At 44.0% G+C, this 25,958-nt stretch overlaps 3 protein-coding genes across 3 annotated transcripts; all 3 read left to right on the forward strand.

Annotated features, from left to right (window-relative positions):
• On the forward strand, window positions 4,760–8,889 carry LOC8072964. The gene is made up of 5 exons (XM_002446364.2): window positions 4,760–4,998; window positions 7,129–7,388; window positions 7,476–7,687; window positions 7,808–8,069; window positions 8,207–8,889. Exons 1-5 carry the CDS (start codon window positions 4,947–4,949, stop codon window positions 8,558–8,560), a joined length of 1,140 nt encoding a protein of 379 aa, XP_002446409.1. The 5' UTR covers window positions 4,760–4,946; the 3' UTR covers window positions 8,561–8,889.
• LOC8072965 lies at window positions 15,426–16,776 on the forward strand. The gene has a single exon (XM_002446365.2). It carries the CDS (start codon window positions 15,852–15,854, stop codon window positions 16,494–16,496), a length of 645 nt encoding a protein of 214 aa, XP_002446410.2. The 5' UTR covers window positions 15,426–15,851; the 3' UTR covers window positions 16,497–16,776.
• Window positions 21,029–24,345, forward strand: LOC8072966 (ferredoxin-1). Its single transcript, XM_002446366.2, has 2 exons — window positions 21,029–21,333; window positions 23,677–24,345. The coding sequence occupies exon 2, from the start codon at window positions 23,694–23,696 to the stop codon at window positions 24,162–24,164; it is 471 nt and encodes a 156-aa protein (XP_002446411.1). The 5' UTR covers window positions 21,029–21,333; window positions 23,677–23,693; the 3' UTR covers window positions 24,165–24,345.

Below are 25,958 nucleotides of genomic sequence, written 5' to 3' on the forward strand. Positions count from 1 at the left end.
TCTGTATTTACTATTTAGGATGCAGCTCGAGGACTCGTGCACGTTTTTGCCATGGATCTCTTACAACTAAAAAAAATAAAAAGTAAGACCAAAATATAGTGCGACACTTTTTTACTTCCTCCCTCTACTCTTCGACGTGCGATCCCGCAAGGGGAAGCCGTGATACCTCGCACCGCCAAGTGGGCCCTCTTCCCCGCGGGATGCCCCGTGCGATCCCCCAGCTACCCCTACTCGCTCGCTCGCTTCCCCCTTGCGAGATCCAGGCACAAATCACTCTCCCTCTTATCACGAGGATCTCTCTCCCCTGTGCCCCTCTCCCCGGCTCCCCGCGTGCGCCCTTGCGCTCATGCCGCCTTCTCCTCTCCCTTCCTGTCGCACTCGCGTCATTGTCACCCTCGCCAAACGAGCCGCCATCAGGAGAAGCCAAGCCTGAACACCGTCGTCTCCTCTCCCTCACCGTGCGTGCCCCTACTCTTCATTCGCACGCGCAACCGCGGTGGAGTTCCTCGACCCTCCATTGCGGAATTCTGTAGGCCCCTACTATTATGCTCGAAGATGAGTGATCTGTATTTACTGTTTAGGATGCAGCTACAGGACTTGTGCATGTCCTTTTAAGGGATGATGGATTTACCAGTAATAAAAATATATGTTGTAACCCAGAGTCGGAGATTTGTACATGATTTGTGTCCCTTTTTTAAAAAAAAAGATCTGGTCTCTTGGCGTTATATTAATAAGGAAGAAGTAGAGTTGCGAGCTTACATGTGCGAGGGGCGCTAACTCATATGGCAGACCATCATTTAAGTTTATATAAAAAGGATCTAAGCTAATTACTCCTATTATGTATGGCAATCGTGGGTGGCTAAGAATCCCCTCCGGGCTAAAATCCAATCGGCGAATTCGTCTTTTATTCTTGTGAGCACCATCTCCTCCAGGTTCCTTGTCCTGTTGAAAACTTTAGTGTTTATCTTACTCCAAATGTGTCATAACGTCAGGATGGAGATCAAGTGTGATTTCTTATTACCCCCTTCGATCATGGCTTGACTCACCCTCCCCCTCTATGTCACTCTGCACAACCCAGCAACTAGGCTATATCTTTGCAGAATTGCTCTACAATGCAACCAAATTCCAAACATTCCTCGCATAAGGGCATTCGATGAAGAGATGGATAGCTATCTCCAAACTCCTTTTCGCACGGTGCACACAAATAGTTATTCTCCTAGCCTCTTAGCTAAAGTCTGGTCGCTGTCCACATGAAGAACTTGCATCGTGGCGTTGCTTAAGCCTTCCATATAAGATATGGGAAGTTAGAGATTACCTGTCTACTGAATTGGACTTCATATGCCGAGCGTGCTGAATATTGCCTATTGCTTTCCAACGTCCAAGTAATCTGATCCTCGTGGTCAGTCGTCAGGTCCAGATGAATCGAGTGGATGAGTTGACATAGCGTGAAGAAGTCTCTTAAGAGTTATGCGTTAAGGTCATGCACTAGGTCGTTGATCCATTCCATCTAGCACTGCCTTTTTCACCGATCTTTTCTTTTGTCTGCTATGTTGGAAAAGTAATACGAAGAGTGATGTAGAAGACCACCCATCTATCCAAGTAGACAGCCAGAACGAGGCTTTCCTTCCATCGTGTACGATCACTCTTGTAGGTGCGTTGAAGAGAGCAATGTCTGTCTCGTCAACTGGAAGCTTCATTCCCACCCATGGCCTTATTGCGTTGCTCCTTGCTAGCCATAGCCATCGTAGCCATAAAGCCCTGCTGAATCTTTCAATGTCCAAAATGCCGAAACCTCCAAATTGTACTAGTCTGGCCACATAAGGCCAACCCACTTTGCATTTCCTCGCCATCACCGGCCCAGTGGAAGTGTCTTCGTACCTTGTCTAGCTCCTCAAGTATTTGTTTTGGGGGCCTCATCGCCGTCAGCATGTATATTGTGATAGCACTTAGGACCGATCATATTAGTTGCCTTCTCCCTTCTGGGTTTAATATTCGGCCCTGCCAACCTGCCAACCGTTTTCATGCCTTATCCAACATCCCTTGTAGGTATACCACTTTTAACCGCCCGAGAGTTAGGCCATGTTTGGTTCCACCAACTAAATTTTAGCTAGCTAAACTTTAGTCACTTTAGTAGCTAAAGTTCCAAACACATTGACTAAGAAGATGTTTGGCACTGCTCCGCTCCTGTTTTTCCAGCTCTGCTCTACGAACTTCACCATGGAGTAGCTCCATCATAGAGTTTGTAGAGCAGACAGTAATGTTTGGTACACAGCCCAGCTCCAGCTCCAGGAATGGGTTGTTTTCATGCAAATAGCCCATTGTGCCCCTAATTAAAATTACACTTGGTCGAAGACTACTTTCACGTAAAAACAATGTACGTATACAAAATGCATAAACTGAGCATGCCACAATTATAATATAAATAATAGTTTGATAAATTATAAATGATAGAAAATTTTACAAATATCATGATTCAGATATAAATAATTGGCACAATGATAACAATGAACACAAGCAAATCAATTTGCTGGTGCTGCACGTTTCTTTCCATTGCGTGCCATAGGACGACGACGCCAATGGCGTGCCATAGGATGACAGCGGAGAAAGATGCACGGGCGACGGCAGAGAGAGGATAGTGATTAATCGGTGGCAAGGTGGGTAATTATTTGAGAACTCCACATGGAAGTACTAAACTTCAAAAACTGGAGTACCCCTTGAGTACTCTAGGAAAAACGTGGAGTTGGCCTCTAGCTCCACCTTTTTTTGAGAGCGGAGTTTTTAGAGCTGGACGTGTTTGGCACTGTGGAGCTGGAGCGGAGCTAGAAAAATGGGAGCAGAGGAGTCCCAAACACCCTCTAAAAGAAGCTAAAATAGCTTAGTTCCATTAGTCACCCAAGAATAGCTAAAATAATTTTAGCTAGCTAAAATTTAGCAAGGGGAACCAAACAGCTAAAAATTTAGCAACAGAACCAAACAGACCGTTAACAGAAGCCCCACGTATGTAATTGGAAAGTTGACCCGTTGCCCCGCAAAAGATTCTTAAACATGATGATTTGTGTCCTTAAAAGCTTCAGAATGGCGTTTTGTTGTTGATCCATTTGGCGATTTGGATACGATGGATCAGCTTACCAGTTGGCGCAACATCGGAGCAGTATGACCGACGAGACTGCATATCTGAGGAAAAAAGGATCAAGTTTGAAACTTTAAATGAATGTTGTTCTCAAGAATTATGAAGTTTTCACTGAATTTCACTTTGGATGTTAGAGAACCCCAACCGCTTATGTTCTTGAATGAATCAAACAAATTCAGTGTATGCACTTTCATTACACATCCGAACAGAATTGCACCCCATCCACTGATGAATTTAACTTTGTATGCACCTTCGCTGCTGGCGCATGTATGCTCTTGAATGAATAAAAAAAAACACTCAAAGTTCGGAACAGAATTGCACCTACATTAATCACTATTCACCGGAACGAGAACCACTACTTGTCACTACTCACTCTAAAAATACTAAATTAAAAAAAAAGACTGTAAAAATACTGCAACATACATGCACCTTCATTACTGTCACGGAAGTCTAAGTAGTCATATATCGTGAGTCTCTGACACTGCATGAATGGCTAGTTTTTTTTTTTTTAAACATCAGCAAGCTTTATTGATCGATCAAAATAGATACATCGTTTACAAGCAACTGTAAAATAGAAACAGGTGGCTCATCTATCCAAATATGAGAGTTTTTCTCTCGTAAAGCTTGCCTAGCTAACTCATGAATAACTGTATTGCAGTTTCGATTACAATGGCTAATAGAGATTGACACGAATTTCCTCCAATAGATAACACATTCATCATAGATAGTTGTTGCTGCCGTAGCCGAGAAACCCCCATCCTTCATTGTATTGACTACCTCCATACAATCAGATTGGATTTCCACTCGAGTACAACCAAACAGGTTAACAAGTACTCCCTCCGTCTCAAAATACGTGGGTTTTCCTAAAAAATAACTTTAATAAAATATATATTAAAAATATTAATATTTATGGTATATAATTGATATCGTTAGAAAAATCTTTAAATCTAATTTTTAATAAATTTATTTAGAGACATAAATGTTGTACATATTTTCTAAAAATCGAGACAAACTTACGGCATGGAAATAAGAAATGACAAATAATTTGAGACAGAGAGAATTGTGGTGCATTAAAATGTTAACTAAGTTTAGACTACGTTAAACTTTTCCTTAATTTCTACTTCCCTGTGTTCCTGAATGCTTCAACTCATAGAGTTGTCCTAAGTCAAATTTTTAAAACTTTGACTGATTTTCTAGAAAAAAACGCTAAGATTTATAGTATCAAATTAATACTATTTGATTTATTATAAAATATATTTTTATAAGATACTTATTTTATGTTATAGATATTAATGCTCTTTTTTGTAAAGTTAGTCAAACTCAAAATAGTTTGACTGACATGGATTTTAGATGTTGAAGCTTTCAGAAACAAAAAGAGTAACCGTACTTCTACTGAAAATATCATCGAACTTTTGTATCTCCAAATATGCTGAGTGTAAAAAAATACATTTTATAATCAATCTAATAATATTTATATGCATCAAAAGAAATATTTTTAATATATATTTAGTCTTTGATTTGAGACGGAAGAGTACCATCACTAGTTTTTTGAGGAGCTGTGGGCCCCGATGACCCGTGCAGTATCAACAAAATAAAATACTGATCCCAGCAGGCACCAGTGGCCGGCGGAAAGCAGAAGTTTTAATTTTTAAAGCCACACTGGGGTCTCGCCTGCTTGGCTCCTGTAAACTGCAGTTTTTACATCCTCTCATCTCCCGCGTGCTGATACTTGCCTGCTATCCCTGCTGTTAACGACGACGTTCGCCGTAGCAGCGAAGGAGCCTCGCCGGCTCGAAGCAAGGCTGTCCTAGCCACCATGGCCGTGTCCGGCGAGAAGCGGCCACCGCCACCGGCCCCGGCCTCCGGCGGTAACTCTCTCATCTTCTGCTGGGTGGATTAATTGGCCCTGACAAGTATGCGGTCCTCGTGATGTTATCTTGTTCTGCTTGCCTATGGTTCTTTTGTTTGTCTTGATTCATGCATGTAATCATGTGGGTAGGTATAGGATTAGGATTAACCTTTGTTTATGCCTGAATAGCACTAATACTGACGCAGTAATTCGCTACTCTGTTAACTGGCCCAGAGTGCCTCGAAACGATCCTTTTGCTGGATGCAAGCATGAAGACAGGACCATGGCCTTTTCACCTTTGCGTTTATTATTCCTTTTTCTAGAGAGCATTTTCTGGTTCTTGGTTCGATCTGCTATACAAAAGGTTATCAACTTTCCATGCTTTTAGTAGTAACTATTTTGTATATATCCATTCTGCTATCTCAAGTCGCAATGATTCATTTCAACGCTACATAAACATTTGCTGAAAAATATGTGGATCTGTTTCTAGAAGGTCACCGCTGTAGTTTTCTTTTTAAGGCTCTGTTTAGATTGGAGACCAAAATTTTTTTGGTGTCACATCGGATGTGTCCGAAGGATGTCGGGAGAGGTTTTTAGAAACTAATAAAAAAACAAATTACATAGCTCGTTAGGAAACTGTAAGACAAATTTATTAAGCATAACTAATCTGTTATTAGCACATGTGGGTTACTGTAGCACTTAAGGCTAATCATGGAGTAACTAGGCTTAAAAGATTCGTCTCGCGATTTTCAACTAAACTGTGTAATTAGTTTATTTTTTTTATATACATTTAATGTTCCATGTATGTGTCCAAAGATTCGATGGAATGGATAAAAAAATTTTGGGTCAGGGCTTAAGAAAAAAACAGTCGGAAAGGTGCGCTTCTAGATGCCCTAAAGGACGATAGTTACGGATGGAAAAGTTTTTCCATTTACAGTTCTCTTTCCACAGGAAAAAAGGTGACGTTGTTCATCGAACCATTAAATTCATGATCGATTGGTTCCCCACCCTGCCAAAAACAAAATATATTCCAGATGTTGTATTATTTGTGATAGTCCTATTGTTTAAACTATGTGTAAGGACAAAATTAACTATGGATGCGCGTGACAGCGTGTCGAAAATGACAGTTATATTGGGTTCAGAATTTGAAAACCAGGACAACACGCTCCAATTTCTTATTGGAACCAGACTTTGAGTACAAATAGAGAAACTGGCAATTTAAACTGACGTAGGAGTAACGTTTTATCAAAGTCAATGCCTGCTTTGTGCTTAGTGTGTCACAGACTCACAGGTGCAGCTTATATAGAGTTAATTGTTTCTTGGGACATCGATCTTTAACCTCTGTGGACCATTGGTTCTCCTTTTCCGGATCGGATTTTTCACAAGTCGTCAAATGGTTTGGAATATATTTATTTTTTGTTCAGGCTATTTGCTACAGGATATTTCAGAGACGTCTAATATTCGTCTAACGCCTCTTTAGCTTCCCACCGCACTCTGCTGTGGACCATTGGTTCTCCTGATCGGACTTCGGACTTTACAAGTCTGCAAATGGTTTGGAATTTTTTTTCCCTTGAGTCTGTTTGCAAGGATGCTTCAGAGACGTCTATTTGTCTGATGTCTGGGCGTGTTTAGTTTCTAAAGGAAAAAAAAAATTACGACACTATAGTATTTTCGTTTGTTTATGATAATTATTGTCCAACCATTGATTAACTACACTTAAAAGATTTGTCTCGTAAATTCCGACCAAACTATGTAATTAGTTTTTATTTTTGTCTATATTTAATACTCTATGCATGCGTCTAAAGATTCGATGTGACGAAGAATTTTAAAAAAATTTAGATTTTGGAGTGAAAGTAAACAAGGCCCTGTTGAGGACCGCAGTAATGTTTTGACAGTGAGAGCACTCCGCCAACTACTACCGGGTGAGATGTAACATGGCGTCGAGTAGAGATTACGTGAACTCAGTACATGTTCAAAGTTTCCTTGCATTTCCGATTTTGGTCAAAACTGAACCCCAGATGAAAGTCTGACACTGAACATCAGCCCTATGAAAGGGCCTGCTTCAACCTGCGATCGAGATAAACACAACTGGGGTGCATGCATTCAACAAAATAAACTGCATAATCAAATGTTCTCATTTCACTCGCAGGAACGGCAAGGAAGAAGCTTATCCTAGCACTGTTTATCTGTTTCTCGGCGCTGCTGTACAAGCAGATTCTTCAGCCACCACTGCCCAAGATCGCCGGCTCGCCGGGCGGCCCTCCGGTCACGGCAACCAGGACACGGCTCAGCGACGGCAGGTACCTGGCCTATCTGGAACACGGCGTCCCCAAGGAGAAGGCCAAGTACAAGATCATCTTTGTCCATGGATTCGACTCGTGCAGATACGACGCGCTTCCAATCTCCACGGTACTATGCTTTGTTACTGTTTTCTTTATTATGTGACAGAATATTATTGATCTGTTTCACGGAATGAGAAACTGCTGGTGGATGCAGGAGCTTGCACAAGAGCTGGGCGTTTACCTGTTGTCCTTTGATCGCCCCGGCTACGCCGAGAGCGACCCGCACCCGGGCAGGACCGAGAAGAGCATCGCCCTCGACATCGCCGAGCTCGCCGACAACCTGCAGCTCGGCCTCAAGTTCTACCTCGTTGGCTTCTCCATGGGCGGCGAGATCATGTGGAGCTGCCTCAAGCACATCCCACACAGGTGGCTTTCACTTTTCAGAAGTATCTTTCTCAGTACTCTCTGGCATAGTTTATCAGTCAAACGAACAAAAAGACAACTCTGAACATTGTATCCATCCATCCATCGTGAATCTTGGTGCAGGCTCTCCGGCGTGGCCATTCTCGGGCCGGTGGGCAACTACTGGTGGTCCGGCTTGCCGGCGAACGTGTCGCGGGACGCCTGGTACCAGCAGCTCCCTCAGGACCAGTGGGCGGTCTGGGTGGCGCATCACCTGCCGTGGCTGACCTACTGGTGGAACAGCCAGAGGCTCTTCCCGGCCTCCAGCGTCATCGCCTACAACCCTGCCCTCCTGTCCCAAGAAGACAAGCTGCTCATGGCAAAGTTTGGCTATAGAACCTACATGGTACTGACGTAGTACTGTACAAAAAAATCAGTCAGAACCTCCATGGTGCTGCTAGCTTTTAGAACAAGTTTGTTCACAGGTTTCCGCCTGTGCACGTGCGAATGCGTGCGTGCATTGTGCTTTTTGCATGCATGCAGCCGCAGATCAGGCAGCAGGGGGAGCACGAGTGCCTGCACCGGGACATGATGGTCGGCTTCGGGAAATGGAGCTGGAGCCCGCTGCAGCTGGAGAACCCGTTCGCCGGCGCTGATGATGATGGCCAGGAGGGGGCGGGGAAGGTGCACCTGTGGCACGGCGCCGAGGACCTCGTGGTGCCGGTCAGCCTGTCCAGGTACATCAGCGAGAAGCTGCCGTGGGTCGTCTACCATGAGCTCCCCAAGTCGGGACATCTCTTCCTGATCGGTGACGGGATGGCTGACACCATTGTCAAGTCCCTGCTGCTCGGAGACGATCATCCGTCGTCGGCCTCAGCCCTCACAGCCTCCTCCTGATTCTCCATGAATCCACCAGCTTGTCATGTAGTCCGTTCGCATTTCGATCGCGTGGTCCATCGCTCACTGTTTTTGTAAAGAGATATATACTAGTGCCGTGCTCTGATACTGCAGCTTTCTCTAGCGTGTGTATGCTTATGTGCACTGAAGACTGAACGAATAAGGTTTCATATGTAAAGATAGTAGGTGTCTAGGTGATGTACCATTCTCACATTCGAGATGTGCCTTTCTGGGTTCGCTGCACTTTCCTTTTAGGAGGAGAAGGGTAGTTAAACTTATGTGTTTTGGCCAGCTACTTATTACACTACAGTTATCATGGTTTGCATTGTGATTTTGAAAACTCTCTCTTATTAGGGCACTCTCTTACTATAGAGCCGCCATAACCTAGAAACTAAATGGTTTCTATGTGTCAAACTAAGGCCATGCAGCCAAACAGCTAAAACTTTTTGAGAAATGAACACTTTTTGAAAGAATGTGTAAGAGGATTGTACGCTCAATTCTATTCATTCGACGGTGATGGGTACATGTACATGGAGCCGATCAATGCCAGCCAAGCGAAGCTAACTAATTCCTATAGAACCGGATCAGCTAACTGAATGTCGTAAGGCTTACAACAGATGACGAACTAGTCTACTGCTATCTAACTGAACCCTGAGGAATAGGTCGGTGACACCCCCCTGCAGTTGTAGCTTAGATTGATCGGATGCACAAACCGTTCCTGAACTCGGTGAACAATGGCGCCGGGAGTCCTTTCGTCATGATGTCTGCAAATTGGTACCTTGTTGGAACGTGCAGCACCTTGAACTGGCTGAGAGCAACCTTCTCGCGGACAAAATGTATGTCAAGCTCGATGTGTTTGGTTCGTCGATGATGAATAGGATTCTCCGAGAGGTACACAGTAGTCGACGATGAAATGGAGTTCTTGAAGAAGATTGCGTAGCCAACAACATTCGGCGGCGGCATTTTCCACTGCTCTATACCCACTCCGTCTGGATCGCCATCACCAGCCAATTCCTCGACAACAGTCTTCAGCGCGCGGTGTACGCCCAGCAGGAATTCCATAGTCTGTTTCAGGGCGACATGGACATCGCCGCGTACTGCGGCAAACTCAAGCGCCTCGCCGACACGCTTTACGACTGCGGCGCCGCCGTCTCCGACCCCGCCCTCGTCATCAACACTCTGCGCGGACTGAACAACAAGTTCAGCCAGGCGATCGTCGTCCTCTCCACCATGAACCCTCCCCCAACCTTCCTCTACACCAAGTCCTACCTCCTGCAGGAAGAGCATCGCATCAAGCACTTCCACCGCATGGAGGCACAGAGTGCCCTCCTTGCGGCGACCACATCCACAACCCCGCCCCGGCCCGTCGCGCCTACTCCAGCGACGCCTCCGACGGTGGCCAACAACGGCAACCCCGACCGCCGCAAGAAGCGCAAGGCCTCGAACCGCCAGAACAACTCTGGCGGCCCGAGTACACCAGCCGGCGGATCCACGGCGAACGCCGGTGCGCCGCCACCGCAGTGGGCACCTGGCACCAATCCCTGGCAAGGCGTGGTCCAGGCCTGGCCCATGGGCGCATGGAGGCCCGCGTCCTCGGTGCCCGCCCCGGCGTCCAACCTCCACAAGCCCTGGCAGCGTTCCCTGCACCATCGCCTGACGTCGCCATGTATGTAAGAGGATTGTACGCTCAATTCTATTCATTCGACAGTGATGGGTACATATACATGGAGCCGATCAATGTCAGCCAAGCGAAGCTAACTAATTCCTATAGAACCGGTTCAGCTAACTGAATGCCGTAAGGCTTACAACAGATGACGAACCGGTCTACTGCTATCTAACTGAACCTGAGGAATAGGTCGCTGACAGAATAGATCTAAACAGGGGCTTGTAAAACTTGGCTGTAAAGATTTGGAATTTAGGACCTTGGAGCCCCAAAACTGTGTAAACTTGCTTAGGAACCTGTGTCTTGTGTGTTGCAGACCAAAAAATTTAGGAAGCATCTAAACACCTATTTGAATGTAAAGTTTAGAGCCAAAAGTTTTGGGATATCGATGTAAAGATTTGGGATGGCCCTAAGCAAAATAGTAACGTGACATGGAATTAAGGAAGATTGAGAAAGAGGTTTCTTAGACAAGAAACCATATATAGTTAAATAATAGAGAAGAAAAACGTGATTGGACAAAACTTTATTTTAAAGAAATCGTCCATTGAAGATATGGTTTCTATACATAGATTCTACAATACTGGGCAAATATAAAAACTATATCATCATAGTTCCTAGGTTGGGACTGCTCTTAGAGCAAGAAAAATAGTTTCTCATATTGTCAAGCACATTAGAAATTAGGTGACCTGGAGGAGAAAGGGCACACAAGACAAGCTAGCTTGTCACAGCAGTGATCAATCAGCCCTCCAATGCAACAACCCAGCATTCAATGTTCATTATTATATACTACGTTCGTCGCTTTCCGATGAATCAAATTAATATTTTAACTTTAATTAAATATATAAAAAATATAAATATTTATAGTACATAATTAGTATTATCATATCGTTGAATTTATTTTATAATAGACTTATTGTCAATACAAATATTGCTAATATCTTTTACAAATCTAGTCAAATTTAGAAAAGTTTAACGGATACCATAGTGACACCTATTTTGGGACTAAGGGAGTATCATCTTGCTCTCTTAGAGCATCTCCAACAATTTGGTATATGACTTGCTAAACTTTAAAATTTAGCAAAACATAGAAAAAATGTTCTCCAACAATTTGCTAAACTTGCTTGCCATCTCATCCCACTTGCTATCCATGCGAGCCGCGCGCCTATATTTACACGCGCGTATGCGGCTTGTCATCGCTCACCCGCGTCTGTCGGAGCTTTTTCCCGCCCGGAGTCAGAGATTTTCATCATATCCGGCACGCCGCATGCATCCACTTCCACGCGCCAAAGGACGGAGCGTCGATGATGGCCTGGTGATTATGACAGCTGATGGGACAGAGCTCCATGCTCATTAGAGCTCAGGCATAGATAAGAAAAGTATAATAAAAAAATTGATGAAATATGGACCATGAAATCATTGCAATGGTTCACCGATTACACTTGATGAAATATAAATATATAGGTAATAAAAGTCATAGCTAATAAACTGATTACATATAATTGTTCAATCTATAAATGTATATACCATAAAAATTCTTATAGCATAGGAGTATAAATCTGGATGATGGTTCTATAGGTGCTCGATGAGGTCTACTTTTCAACTGTTGATGTGTCTCCTTGTTTCTAATCTGTCTATGCGCGTCAATATATTCTTCAAGTATACGATGAGCTCGACCACGATCAGGTTCAACATTGTCACCACCGTAATCAAAATGCTCGTTAGGGTTGATCCCGACGAAACGAGCCGACCCCGACAGAGTTCCTGTGGCACGACGGGAGGAGGTCCTGCAGCGGCGCGACGGGAAGGGAGGGAAGGCGTCGGGTGACCTGTTCATGCGATGGAAGGGGAAGAACCAGGGTCGTGATGAAGGGTACCGGTCAACAATCGAATCTGGTGAGCCATCTTTTTTTTATTTGGCAAGTGAAATATAGCAAATTGTTGGAGATGACCTCTTTTCAACTTGGTAAATAATTATAACAACTTGCTAAAACACAGGATTTGGCAAATGAGAAATAACAAACTGTTGGAGATGCTTACTACACTCAAATGCGGACAGCTAGAGGAGGTAGGCTAGACTGAAAAAATAAAAAACTACTTAAAACTAATTAGGCCAATCTTAATGCACAGTTATTAAGAGTGCTACATTAACTTTATAAGTAAATGAAATAGTTCATCTCAATATATAGTTTTATAACACAGTTTTATACGGTAGCCACATCATTTAATTGTAGTAGCAAGCATCGTACCATTTTCGTATGGGCAACCGTTCGCGGGATAAGCAAATTGGCTACAATGAGGCTCGTATTAGCCTAGTTACTACCAAATATACCATCCATAGCCTATGAAGCAGAAGGATCCACCTGGGAGAGTGCGAGTAATGCTCAATGGGCACAACCCATAGGCTCCTCCTAGACGGAGCCAACAGTGGGGCTGGTGGGGCTCCAACCCCCCCTACGGCCATACAACCCATGTAGCCCTCTCTTAGCCTCTCCTACAAATTTTTATCATTGATGCTCTTTAAGAAGGGGCTGAAGTTATCTTAAGATAGCAGAAGCCTCCCCTAAATATTTTCCTAGATTCGTGTTATCCGATTTTTTCGGGTCGGGTAATTCAAAATTCGGGTAATAAAAATTGTTACCCGATATTAGTCCCGAAAAAAACACTACCCGCAATTTCGAGTACCCGATAATTCGGGTTCGGGTTCGGGTTCGGGTTCGGGTATTCCTGATTTACCCGAATTTTCAAAAAACAACACAGTATACAAACTTTCAATAGCAATTTATATATAATTTCAGCAGCAATTTGTATAGAATTTCAATAGCATTTTGTTGAGAATAATATATTACTATCGCTTGTTCAAACAAAGAGAATTATGTTCTAATAAATTGATAAGTTCTTATATTTAACTAACAACACATGATAAATACAAAGATATAGACAAATATTTGGGTAATTCGGGTAGTTCGGGTACCGGAAGATATTACCTGAATTACCCAAACTAATTTCGGGTAATCAAAATCGCTATCCGAATTTAGCATCGGATACCTCGGATTCGGATAATTTGGATCCGGATTCGGGTAATTCGGATACGGGTAATGGGTATCGGGTAATTTGCCCACGCCTTTCGTCACTGCCTCCTACCATCCTTCGGTGGGTGTTCAAGTGAATACACTCCTCACGGTTGCTTGGTGCATGCATGACGCTCCTTTTGGACAGGTGGCTCTCCTCTGAGCTCTAGCACGACATCACTCAACTCACACACCAAGTGGGTTATCTAACATTGCAAATTCAGAACATGCTAGCTAGATCGCTAATATTTTTAATAGCAAATAAGTATTGTTAGATTAATTATAAAATACATTAAATGACAATCTTTTTTACTTTTGTTAAACTAGCAAATATGTCTGTACGTTGCAACGAGATAAAAACATCATATGACCATAAAAAGTGATGACATAATGTTACATATCTATTTATATTTATCCTTTTTATAAAATTTAAAGTTCATAATTTATTTTATTGATAACCATGACATCTATGGTATTAGATAGTTAATATTTACAATAATATGTAGCTTGGAGACATATTTATTTAATAATAAAAATAAAAATTAGTCAAACCTTATTTTACTCTAATATTACCTCTTAATATACCTTAGTATTATATTAAAACATGAGATGTTTGTTCCTAGCTTTATTTTTTTATTTAGATTATGATTCCTATGAAATATGATATATCAGTTAAATGTATGTAGATTATGAACACATGAGCTTATGAAGTGTTCATATGACATAACAACACATCAAATGCAAATGTAATGGAAGCATTCTCAAGCATAAAATCTAGGTAAATTAGTAAATCAGAGAGATATGCAGAAATGGTGCTAAAACTTTTATCATAAATCAAGCTTTACATTAAATAGGCTACCATAAATTTTTCATAATAATTGAAGCAAGATAACTACAATTTCAATTTTATCCTAAAAAGCATAGACAAGCATCTCCAGCAAAAAAAAATATACTAAAATTTATGATATTTTTTTTTACTACATGGATCTACATATGTGGAGCTGAACAAAATTTGTTTTGTAATTTTTAGATTTTTCTATGAATTACTATGTATTTATCAATTTTTAGCCAATTTAAAGAAAAAAAGTAAATTAATAGGATCAACACTTTGCACCTAGGCCCCTGTACTTTCCTTATCCTCAACGTGGTTATGTGTCAAGAGATTTTATATTGGGAATCTTAAAAAAGCTTCTATTCTTTTTTTCTCTTGTACTAGCTTTGAAGCGACCCCGACACGGACAGATTGGCCGACAGATGAAATTTTCACAATTATATATTAGAGATAGATTAAAAAAGTTTGACTTGTTTTACACCTAGAATTACCCTCTTTTTTTTGGAACAGGTGAAGTATAAACCGCGAGTGCATGTAGCTGTAAAAATCAGGGGCCCGTGCCCTTACCGTGCTGAGAGCTTAAGCTGAAAAGTCAGCACGTACGTACGTAGGCTGCAATCAAGAAGATTTGAGCATATAGCATCCCGTTCTCGCCAAACTCTCCTGTCGTCCTGTGCAAAGACTGCACAGTCCTAATTCTCCCAATCCATCGCGCCGTGCTGTAGACACACAGTAGTACGTACCGCGTTAGATTCTGGCGTTGAAGGGCCAGGTGAACCCTGGGCCATGTGGGTTCCCAGTTGCCCACAGGACCTTTTTTATCTAAGAAGAAGGTTGAAAGTTTTTAGATATCGTAGTATTTTTATTTTTATTTAGCAATTATTATTTAATTATAGACTAAATAGATTTAAATAATTAGTTTCGTAAATTATAGTCAAGCTGTATAATTAATTATTTTTTATTTATATTTGATATTTTCTGCATGTGTTCGTAAGATTTGATTTGACGAAAAATTTCGAAAAAGTTTGTGTATTTTGGGTGAACGAGGCCCAGCTCTCGCCGACGCCGAGTGCAGAGTGGCCCCGCAGAAAAATCAAATCCGTGGTGCGTACCACCCCATTGGCCGTGGTGCGTCCCGCCCGCCCCGCGCTCCCGCCAGCCTCACAAACACGACCGCGAACCCGCACGCGCGCGCACGTACGGTCGCTAGCTACCTGCACCTGCTCATCAAACCGTGGGACGGTCGGCCACCGCGCGCGCGGCTTTACCTTGCTGTGACGAGTAACCAGGCCTCCGTCCACGTCGCGCGGCACGGGCAACCACATGTAGATGTAGCGCGCGGAGAGGGCTGGAGGCAGCAGGCCACGCTCCCCTCCCGGCCACCATAGGCGCGCCCGGGGCGCCCTGCCTGCCCTCCCCCGCCCGCCTGGCGACGGGGAGACGATCGCCCTTCTCCCCCTCCTAGCTAATTCCTGACGTGTCCGCCTCGCCCCCCACCTCCTTGGTCGTCCTCTGATCTTTTTCCCACGCCCCTCTCGCTCGCGCGCGCATTATATCGCGCGCCGGCCGTGCGCGTGCTCGAAAGCTAGCCGCCCCCAGGCAAGAACGAAGCGAACACAGGTGCTGCTACACTGCGTGTACGGGCTCTGATCGATCGATCGACCGACGATCGAGCCACCGCGCGCGCGGCGGGTTCTTGGTCTCGGGGTCGCGTGCATAGCTAGCTTGATGGAGAGCGGCTGCATGGCGTCATTCAGCGACGCCGCCGTCGAAGCGCTGCCGGAGACTGAGGAGGTCGTCGATCAGCAGGCCAAGGCATGCGGCGCCTTGTTGGCGGCGGCGGCAGCAACCATGACGACGGAAGAGAACGACGAGGCGGCGACGACGCTGCAGCAGGAGCAGGAGCAGGCGCCCGTGGCCGATCACCACCAACACCAAGAGGTATCGGCGCCCGAGGAGCACGCCGCCGCAGAGGCACCGGCGGCGGCACCGGCGCCAGAGGAGGAACAGCATGGGGACGAGAAGGACCAGCAGGCCGTGGCGAAGGAGGAAAAGGTGGAGCCGCCCGCGGCGGCGGCGGCGGACGATGAGGAGAGCACGCGCGAGAGGCTGAAGCGGCACAGGCGGGAGATGGCGGGGAGGGTGTGGGTGCCGGAGATGTGGGGGCAGGAGAAGCTGCTCAAGGACTGGGTGGACTGCGCCGTCTTCGACCGCCCCATGGTGCCGACGGGCCTGCTCACGGCGCGCCGAGCGCTCATCGCCGAGTGCTGCACTACACGTACACGCCGGGACCGGACGACGTCGCCGTCGCCGTCGTCGTCAGCCACCACCAGCTCCAGCCCGCCGCTCCGGGTGCGGAACGGCTGCTCCTGATCGGGTGCTCCTCCTCCTCCTCTCCTCCAGACCTCCACTACTACCGTACCTCCCATTAGCTAGCTAGCTAGCTATCCTGAATCAACAAAGCCTTCTTTTTTTTTTTGCTCAAATAATAAGGGGGTCCCCTTCTTGTTCATTGAGTTGTGATGAGAATTAAGGTCTCTAGTCTTTCTTGTTTAACTTTCCGAATGAACAAGCATGTGAATTACATACGAACTTGCATTGATTAGCTTAAAACATAATAATCCTGAGAAATTTTACGATCTGTTTGAATCGATGAATTGAATGCGAGTTCTGTTAATAATTCAGTTGTGTTTTTCACCCTCTTGCTATTGCAGCCATTGCTAACAGTTAGTACTATCGATCGTACGTACGTACGCATGCAGCGGCTTTGGTTTTGTTTGTCAGCATATCATACGTACAACGATCAACTCTGTACGCACACGTACTGTGCTGTGTTTGGTTTGCGAGGAAAAAAATATCTATAGCCTTTATTAATGAAGTCTTACGATATACTACACTACAGAATTGCAGACTTAGATCGCCATCTTGGATTTAAGTGTGCTTGATTGTTAGCAGTTGTTTGTCATGTCAGGTGATCGAGCACATTTCTTTGGCGTCGTAATGCATGACGACGTGGTTTCTTGCCGTTCTTTCGTTTCCTCTCCGATCCTCCAGATGAAAATATTCGATCTTGCGTCCGTCTTTTGCTAGCTGTAGCTGTATATAGCTGTTCATTGTGCATTTCTCTTTTCAAGGAAAACGTGACCATACAAGCAGCTCATGATACTCTTGTATTGTATATACCTTTGCTTCGAAAAGTTTAAAGAATCATTACTGATGATGTGATATGTTGCCGCGCGCCGTTCGATCTATACCATCAATAAGTTCAAGCAAGCTAGCAACTAGCAAGCTACAGGGAATCTTTTGATGGCAAATATGTGGGTGCTGTGTTTCCAGAAGATGATGCGTGCACGGTCGATGAGATATGATCGTGGACTAAGGTGTGCCACCAAGTCCTCCTGTCCTCCACTGTACTTTCTAGAGGGTGGAGAGAAAGTATAATAATGTCCCCTTTGCTCCAGATTAAGTGCAGTGCTCGTACGCGGTTGTTGCTAGTCTTAACTAAGAATTCCGATCCGGACAGTAATATACGCTCAGTACATATATATAGTTCTTCGTGGAGATAGTGTTAGTAGATTTATGAACCCTGCCATCGCCCCAGTCCTCCCCGTCCTGGATTGTAGCTCGCATGACGTCGTTCACTGGCCGCGTGTCGTCCTGTCGAACACTCTTGCACACCGCTCTTTCCAGAGCGACTAAGCGATGAGGAACAGCAAGGAGTCAAAAAGCTTCATGTCCGTGGATGTGAACCTTCCACGCTGCTCAAGCCACCATTCGGCAACCTCTAGGTCGCCACCAGGCGATGGTAGAACCGAGTCGAGCTGCAACGGCTGCAAGAACACAAACCACACCTGTCTCGCGAACACACATTTGAGAAGAAGGTGCCCAATAGTTTCCGGATCCTAGGCATAGAGAGCACAAGCGTCTTCGTCCTGGAGGTCATGCCGCTTTCGCCGATCCGAGGTCCATAGACGGTTGTGCACAGCACCAATTAACCAGAAGAAAAACTTTACCCGCGGCGGCGCACGCGCTTGCCAAAGTTCCTTGACACCGAGCAAAGATGTGGAACCATGGAAGAATGCGCGGTACATAAGAGTGATGGTACATGCATGTATGTATATGAGCGCACCTATGTATATTATCACTAATCTAGATCCATTGATCACTGCCGAATCCAAACCCGCCGAATCAAAATTGCAGAGGGTAGTCGACAATGATGCTCTTTCTTATCACTGTCAGTAAGATATCACAACAAGGTCAAAACTAGAGCAAGCAGTGTGATAGGATAAGGGTCATTATATTACTATGTTAATACAATCATCTACCCAGCAAACACTTTGTCAAGTCAGTGGCTTCAACCTAACATTGACCTCATTTCCTAACTTTTGTTGATAGATTTTATTGTTGCATTTAATAGAGATTGTTGTTTAATATTTTATATTTGATATTATTATTAATGTGTCACATATATTTCACTACCATTAAGATTGTACTACAATTACATCAAATTCAAATCTCTATAATATGATTAGATAATGTATATATTACCATTAAATCACTTCGAATAAAAACATAGTGTTTGTACAATTACACATTGCACACAGTTAAAATGTTGAACATTCTATTTTCTACGACAACCTCATCCATGATGAAGTCGGCTAGTTTCTCTTGCGGTCCTATAATCCCGGACTCTAGTAGCTTATGGGTGTGAAGTTCTATGCGCTACCATTGAAAAGCAAAAGGTATTGAAATGCAAGTGTTACACAAAATAGTAATGTGTTTTGTTGATGTACAATAAATAAAAAGTATACACACCAGACGATCTACATCAACTGAGTCATTGCCACTGAACCTGTGCATTGCCCACATCACATAGAAGGGTAAACATGCATGTTATAGATCAATATGTAGAATTTCAATTGTTGTCCAAATCTTAGACTTACGACCCGAAGGTGAAGCTAGACTTACGACCTATCTTAGACTCACTTATGCTAGCTCCGCCACACCAGTGATAGGCCAACGGAGATTGTGTGTTATGTAGTAGTGTTTAATTTTTTTTAAAAGAAAAAGGCTCCACATTAACTCGCAAGGCCTAGAAAACTACCAAGTTAATTAGAGAAAAATAAAATCACATATACGTTAAAAAAAATCACCCGTCACTACCATTATGAAAAAAATGACACATCTTTGTACTTATTTTTATATACACTCGTAGGCTATGCCACCACAAGTGTTGCACCATGTACACATTTATTTAGAGTTAAAGTTGCAACTTAAATGATTTATTCATGTGTAATTTGTAATAGAAAGGAGTGTGAATCAGCAGAAACATAGTAACTTTCGTGCAATAATAAAAGATAAACTATATAAGTAATTCTTACCTCTCAGACCATGTAGATCGCTTGTTAGTTGGACTACCATATACTTCTTCTGTCAAAAAAATACAATTCTAGCACAATGTCATATTTTAGCATCATAAGTTTAATCAATTATAGATAAAAAGGTATGAAAATTTATGATATCAAATAAATATCATTAGATCAATTACGAAATATATTTTTATAATAAATTTATTTAGAGCTATAAGTGTGAATATAATTTACTAGAAATTTAGTTAAATACGAACCACTTTAACTGACGCAACTCATGATAGCATTAGTTTTGGACAAAGGGTGTATTATGGTCTACTCTCCAGTAGTGAAAGATTATGTGGAAATGTTAAAGCTGAATGTGAGAAATAAAGCAACAGTAAAAGGAAAATTTTATACTAAGGTAGAGGAGAGAGAAGATAAATAGGATATAAGTTTATACTCTCTTCATCTCAAATTATAAATTGTTTGACTTTTTTGACTCCAGGTTTGACCACTTGTCTTATTCAAAAAAATTGTACAAACATAGTCAAATTTAAGTTATTTTTTAAGAACTTTTATTAATAAACCAAGCCACAACAAAAAAAGTGATATTTTACACAAAATTTTGAATAAGACAAATTGTTAAATTTGGTGTAAAAAATCAAACGTCTTATAATTTGGAATGGATTGAGTAGTTAGCTAGTGCATGAGAGAAAAAGTAGATCAAAGAATGAAATATGTTCTTCTAGCCAACTACTATGCATAGGAACTAATCGATGAACTGTAAATATGCATATAGCTAGCAGTTAGTGGCGGAGCTGAGAAACTTTCATGACTAGGGCCAATACTACGAACCACCAATACCGGATTACATGCTAATGAATAAAAGTAATGCTAATATATAGATCTAGCTGGATAAAACAAAAGGACTACTCTAATGTTTTTTTTCTCACACCTAGGGCCATAGCCATAGTGGCCCTAGCCTTACATACGCCACTGCTAGCAGTGATATGTATTATTAGTCGTACTCCAAAAATTATCATTATAAAGCATATAGGTTTTAAGTGAAAGATGATCTCAGACTAACAAAACCAAAAGCCTAGCACTCGTTCGTTATAAATTATTTGACGTTTGTTTTTTCGATATATTGTTTTTATTATATATCTGAATATATAATATATTTAAATTTATAGTAAAACTCATGAATTTAGAAAAATCAAAATATCTTATAGTTTTGAACGGGGAAGTAAAACAACCTTATTGGACTTCATGAAATAGGAGGAATTGGCGATTGACACACTTCACATTTAGGGTTCGTGATCCTGACAGCAAACAAGCAGAAATTGTGCCAAAAAAAAAAAGAGAGAGAGCAAGCAAGCAGAAATGCAACGGTCATGGGGCTGCCTGAGTGCCCAGCCAGCCACAGGCCCACAGCCACCCCCGTCCGGACGCGGACTAGCCCACTCACATGAACAGGTCCACAGGACAGCATGGTGTTGGCAGAGCCCGCCGCCGCGTCGGTCCATTCTCCAGGGATCACGAGCGGACCAGAAGAGAGGGATGCGACGAGGGATGCAGCCGGCAGGGGGCATGGGCGTGGGCCTCGGGGGACTAGGGGTGCCTGCCACGCGGGTGGGCACGCCCGCCGCTGCTGCCTGGCTCGGCGCCACGCCGCCATGGTTAAAGCCGAGAGAGGCAGCGCCCCCGCCGCCCCGCGCGAGAGAGTAGTCGCAGCAGTTTCCAGTCTAATCCGTATCCCATCTCCCGATTCCCAAGCCGCCGTGACCGCTCCATTTCTTCTTCCGCGGCGCCCACCTCTCGCCGCCTCGCCTGCACCGGAGTGCCCGCGCACCTGCAAGGTGAGCTTTGCTCTGCCCTGCTCGTACTATCCGTCTCTTATCCGATAACGCATTGCCTGCTGGGAACGGGGAGTTGGGAAGAAGGTTTCTGGCCTTCTGGGCGAACCGCCGCACCGGATTTCACTAGCTAGCCATTTCAGTTAGTGATGAAGAAGAACCTCATGTGCTGTAGGTTCGTGTGTTGTGGATGCGTGTGCGTTCTTTTTTTCTCTCTCGCTTTGTTGAGTTCCCTACTTCGAATCCAAGTAGGCGGTCAAATCTTGAACCATTAATCTTTTAAATGCAATGCATTGTCCACTGCCCTCATGCCTCAACGGTGGATACTACTGAATAGCAATTAGCAATGTAGTTATTGGTCAGTTGTCCTGAAATGTGGAGAAAATGGTCAATTTCATTGCGTTTGTCATCTCATCTGTGCATTGGAATGCTTAACATAGGTACTGGGGCATTGAATTCACCGATACTGTGTCCCCCGCCCTGTCTTTTTCAGCTTACTGACAGTGTTATGTAGACACCTTTTGGTTTTTAAGTAACGAACAGACACGAGATTGTGCCTATTTCATTGATAGAGAAGTGAAAGGTACACTCCTAAAGCCGGGAAAGAAAGCAAAAAGGTTCACTCTTGGTCTTTGTAGACAGCCAAACAACAAACCTGATCTTCAGCAAATAATCCTCATGACCAGCAGTAGCGTCACTTAATAACTAATCCTCTTGGTCTTTGTTTTGCTGCTGCAGATTCCTAATGGATGCAATACATGCCATGATAGTTGTCTTGCTTACTTTTATTCTTATTGCTTATGCAAGCATTCTTAGCATTATTAGTTGGTCTTTTTAATGTTCTGTTTTTTTTTTCCAAAGTAGCCTGAGTCATTATGATAGGGTCATGACTCATGAGAATTCAAGTGGGGATGACAGATATCCACATACAAATCATGATATCCGTCATGCACTTCTAGTGTCTATCTATGCGTGTTTGAGGGGAAAAAACTTCTAGTGTCTACATCAATATCCAGGTCAGAACAGCTGGTAAATGTTATTGGTTGGAACTTGGTTTCTTTTCTTGATCAGGTGATTGACTATGATACCACTATTTGTACTTTAAAGAAGTGTCGGCCACATATTAGGTCTTTTCTGGAAAGAAAAAACTGATATGCTACCACATCCTAATTCAAACCCTGCTATGTCCACTTTTTAGTGCTTGATTTTAAAATTTATTGCTTTTAGCCATCCGAAAAGTGACCAGGGGAAATATGGATTGCATGGATAAGCCAAGGTTCTCTCATAAATGATAATTTTTTGAAAGACTCATTTCTCTTTTCTATAGCGTTTCCGGCTAACCTTGCTAGAACTCAGTCTCATACAAGCAGATGCTACTGCCGAATTTGTAGTGCACTAGGGCTTGCCTTCAGCTGTAGTACACATATTGGTTGCGTAGCAACACTGTATAGCTAAGCTATTTTGCACCTTATATGCATTACCGAAAATGTCCTGTTCCCCTAGGATGGCTTACTGGCTTGCCGTGGCAAAGCTGGAGCTGCTTTGATGTGGGGTTCGTCAGAGCTGACATGTTCTGATCTCTTTCTCGGGGAGTTGGGGATAGTCATGTTTAGGTGGTGTGGCAGCTTGGGGGCTTTGGCTGATGTGGCCATGTGGGGCCGGAGCTGCTTGTCGCTATCGTGATAAACTTGGCAACGATAATGTGTGGGTTTAGGGTTTAGGGTTAGGGTTTAGGGTTTAGGGCTCCATCGGTTGTGTTCCCGTTGTGTGTTAATGGGTTGATTGGGTTTGGTCATCTGGCCTGGTGTACTTAGGTTTTTGTTGGGGTTTCCTTAATAAACCGTTCATTGTATGCTTTTCGGCCCGTTTTTATAAACTAGACCAACTCTTTTCCATCTATAGTGAATAGCGGGAACTCCTTACTCTCTGCCATTTTCGGGGGTTGTTTCGGGAAAAAAAGAAAGAAAATGTTTATGTTGGGTAGCTGCTCAGAACTTTGTATACAGTTTCAATTCATAGTATGTACTTTGTGACCCACAATTTTTGCAGTTACATGCTGTTGAAGCTATCAGCTATTACTTAGAAACAATAAAACCCCCAATAACTTTTCTGGTAGTGAACATGGTAGTTGTGGGGCGTAGGTTCTTATTTTTTTCTAAAAACCTCCACAGTCAGAAACACCTGTCCATAAACATGTTTTGAGTTCCAACAAAGCTCAGAGTCCCCTGGCTACCCTTATAGAAGAGGTCCTTACCTGACTTAAGTTCTCTGACTTGCATAATTCTCTGAGAGTAGCTAACTTTATATGCATGGTGGATGCTAATGTAATATTCACGAATTTTACAGGTCTCAAACACCCAGAGATGGCAACTTTCACATCCCCAGTTCTCTGCAACTTCATGACCATCCAACAGAAGAGCACGCCTCTGCTGAACAACAACAGCACAAAACGGCCCCAGCACCTGAGCTTCCCAAGGACAAGCAGGAGCGTGCCGACGACATTGCCGGGCTTCAGAGCGAGGCAAGACCTGCGCGTCGCCGCCGTCTACAAGGTGAAGCTCGTCGGCCCCGAAGGGCAGGAGAGCGTGATCGACGTGCCGGAGGACAGCTACATCCTGGACGCGGCCGAGGAGGCCGGCGTCGAGCTGCCCTACTCCTGCCGCGCCGGTGCGTGCTCCACGTGCGCCGGCAAGGTGCTGGAGGGCTCCGTCGACCAGTCGGACCAGTCGTTCCTCGACGACACGCAGGTCGGTGCCGGGTACGCGCTCACCTGCGTCGCGTACCCGACGTCTGACTGCGTCATCCAGACGCACAGGGAGGCAGACCTGTACTAGACTACTAGGTAGTCCGGTTAGCTCCATTCGGATTCGATCTTGAGTTCTTGACACTGATTCGCTTGCACTTGTGCTCTTGTCCTTGCAGCTAGGTAGAACTAGTACATTCTTGTTCACAAAAAAAGAACTAGTCTTGTTTAGTTCACCACAAAATTCAAAAACTTTTTAAAATTTTTCATCACATCAAATCTTGTGGTACATGCATGAAGCACTAAATATAGAAGAAAATAAAAACTAATTGCACGGTTTATCTGTAATTTACGAGACGAATATTTTGAGCCTAGTTAGTTTATGATTGGATAATATTTGCCACAAATAAATGAAAATGCTACAGTACCAAAATTCGAAACCTTTTCGGAACTAAACAAGGCCCATCTCTATTAATACCCTGCCACCTCATCATTTTGCTGACATGATACTGGAATAAATGAAGAGATAGGAGGGAAAATAGAGAAACCGTTTCTTGACCACGAAACGGAGTCGACGTTAGCAACGAGGCGGATAGACTCGGCCAAAATCGCGTTGGGGAGAAACAAGCGGCGTCGAGCTCATCAATGCAGGATCTCGTGAGCCGCCGCCGCCGGCGCCCTTTGTCCCGTGCGCGCGCCTGCTGCTCCCGCCTCTCTTTCCTTCCCGCGCGCGCCCCTGCTGCTCCCGCCTCCCTCTTCTGCGTGCTCGGCGTCTCGCACAAACAGCTTCAAGCCACCATGCGGCGGAGGAAGGGGAAGGCAAGGCAAGGTGGTAAGGTAAGTACCTGGCCGGAGGCGAGGACGACGGGATCCCTCATGATCTCCGAGGATATGGGGCAAAGGAAGTGCTCCGGCACCGCGGCCTCCGTGCGGTGCCTGTTCTGCCCACCGTCGCCGTGGCCGTCGCCTACCCTGTTGTCCTTGCGGGGGCCAAGCTCGGCGTCCCTGAGCTTGGCGAGCGCCTCGGCCGCCTCGTCGAAGGCCTCGGCGTCGGCGCTCCCGGCCGCCACCGCGGCCACCAGGCGCCTCAGCCGCCGCCTCCTCTGCCGAGGCCACCGGCGTCGGCTTCGCCATGCCCCCAGGCCACCTCTCCGCTAGCCAACGGTATTATTGGACGCTCCTAGCGCTGAAGCCTCGCGGTCGCCAACGGTATCATGAACTTTAGTTGTTTCTGGATTGGTATGAAACAATATGTCGCAAACTTTTATCTATATGTATGGTGTGATAAATCTATGATTATGTAGCTATATGTGCCGTCAAATATGTATTCTTTGTGATTTGGTTGTGACTTGCGATATATTAGATTCATACGTACAGAGCAAAAGCAATCAGGCTACATAGATGATTGCCACAGTTGATCTACTAGTTTATTGTGTTGCATTTAAGTTAATCTTTGGTATATAAATGCATGTAGAAACCAAGCATTGGGAAGAATAGTTTCTACGACACATCAATTGCTCTATTTCTCTCTTGGAATGTGAACCAAGAAACTATACATTGGGACTCTCTTTCTGGATATCTCGGAATCTGCCAAGCCAAACCATGTCTCGAAATCAATGGCAGCTCGGTGACTGTGACTAAGCATCGATTTATCAGGTGGTGTTTAGGACTGCTCCACAAACTCTCCTTCACAAACTCCACTGTGGAGCAGCTCCACAAAAAACTAGAGTTTGTGGAGTATCTCTTTAGGTGCTCTCACAACTCCACTCTTTTTTCTCGAACTTATTTATATGGACACCTTCGAGCACGTTGTCTATTACTAAAATAACAATATCATTAATTATTGTAACAAATTTGAAAATAAAATACAAGCACATGTGTAATT

Source organism: Sorghum bicolor, chromosome 6 (assembly GCF_000003195.3).
Source record: "Sorghum bicolor cultivar BTx623 chromosome 6, Sorghum_bicolor_NCBIv3, whole genome shotgun sequence".
NCBI classification, from domain to species: Eukaryota; Viridiplantae; Streptophyta; class Magnoliopsida; order Poales; family Poaceae; genus Sorghum; species Sorghum bicolor.

Bases quoted from the DNA above. Each gene is read 5' to 3' on its own strand.
- LOC8072964 (XM_002446364.2), top strand. From the start codon at position 4,947: ATGGCCGTGTCCGGCGAGAAGCGGCCACCGCCACCGGCCCCGGCCTCC. The intron at 7,389-7,475 runs GTACTATGCTTT...TGGTGGATGCAG, and splicing joins ACGCGCTTCCAATCTCCACG to GAGCTTGCACAAGAGCTGGG. The intron at 7,688-7,807 runs GTGGCTTTCACT...ATCTTGGTGCAG, and splicing joins CTCAAGCACATCCCACACAG to GCTCTCCGGCGTGGCCATTC.
- LOC8072966 (XM_002446366.2), top strand. From the start codon at position 23,694: ATGGCAACTTTCACATCCCCAGTTCTCTGCAACTTCATGACCATCCAA.
- LOC8072965 (XM_002446365.2), top strand. From the start codon at position 15,852: ATGGAGAGCGGCTGCATGGCGTCATTCAGCGACGCCGCCGTCGAAGCG.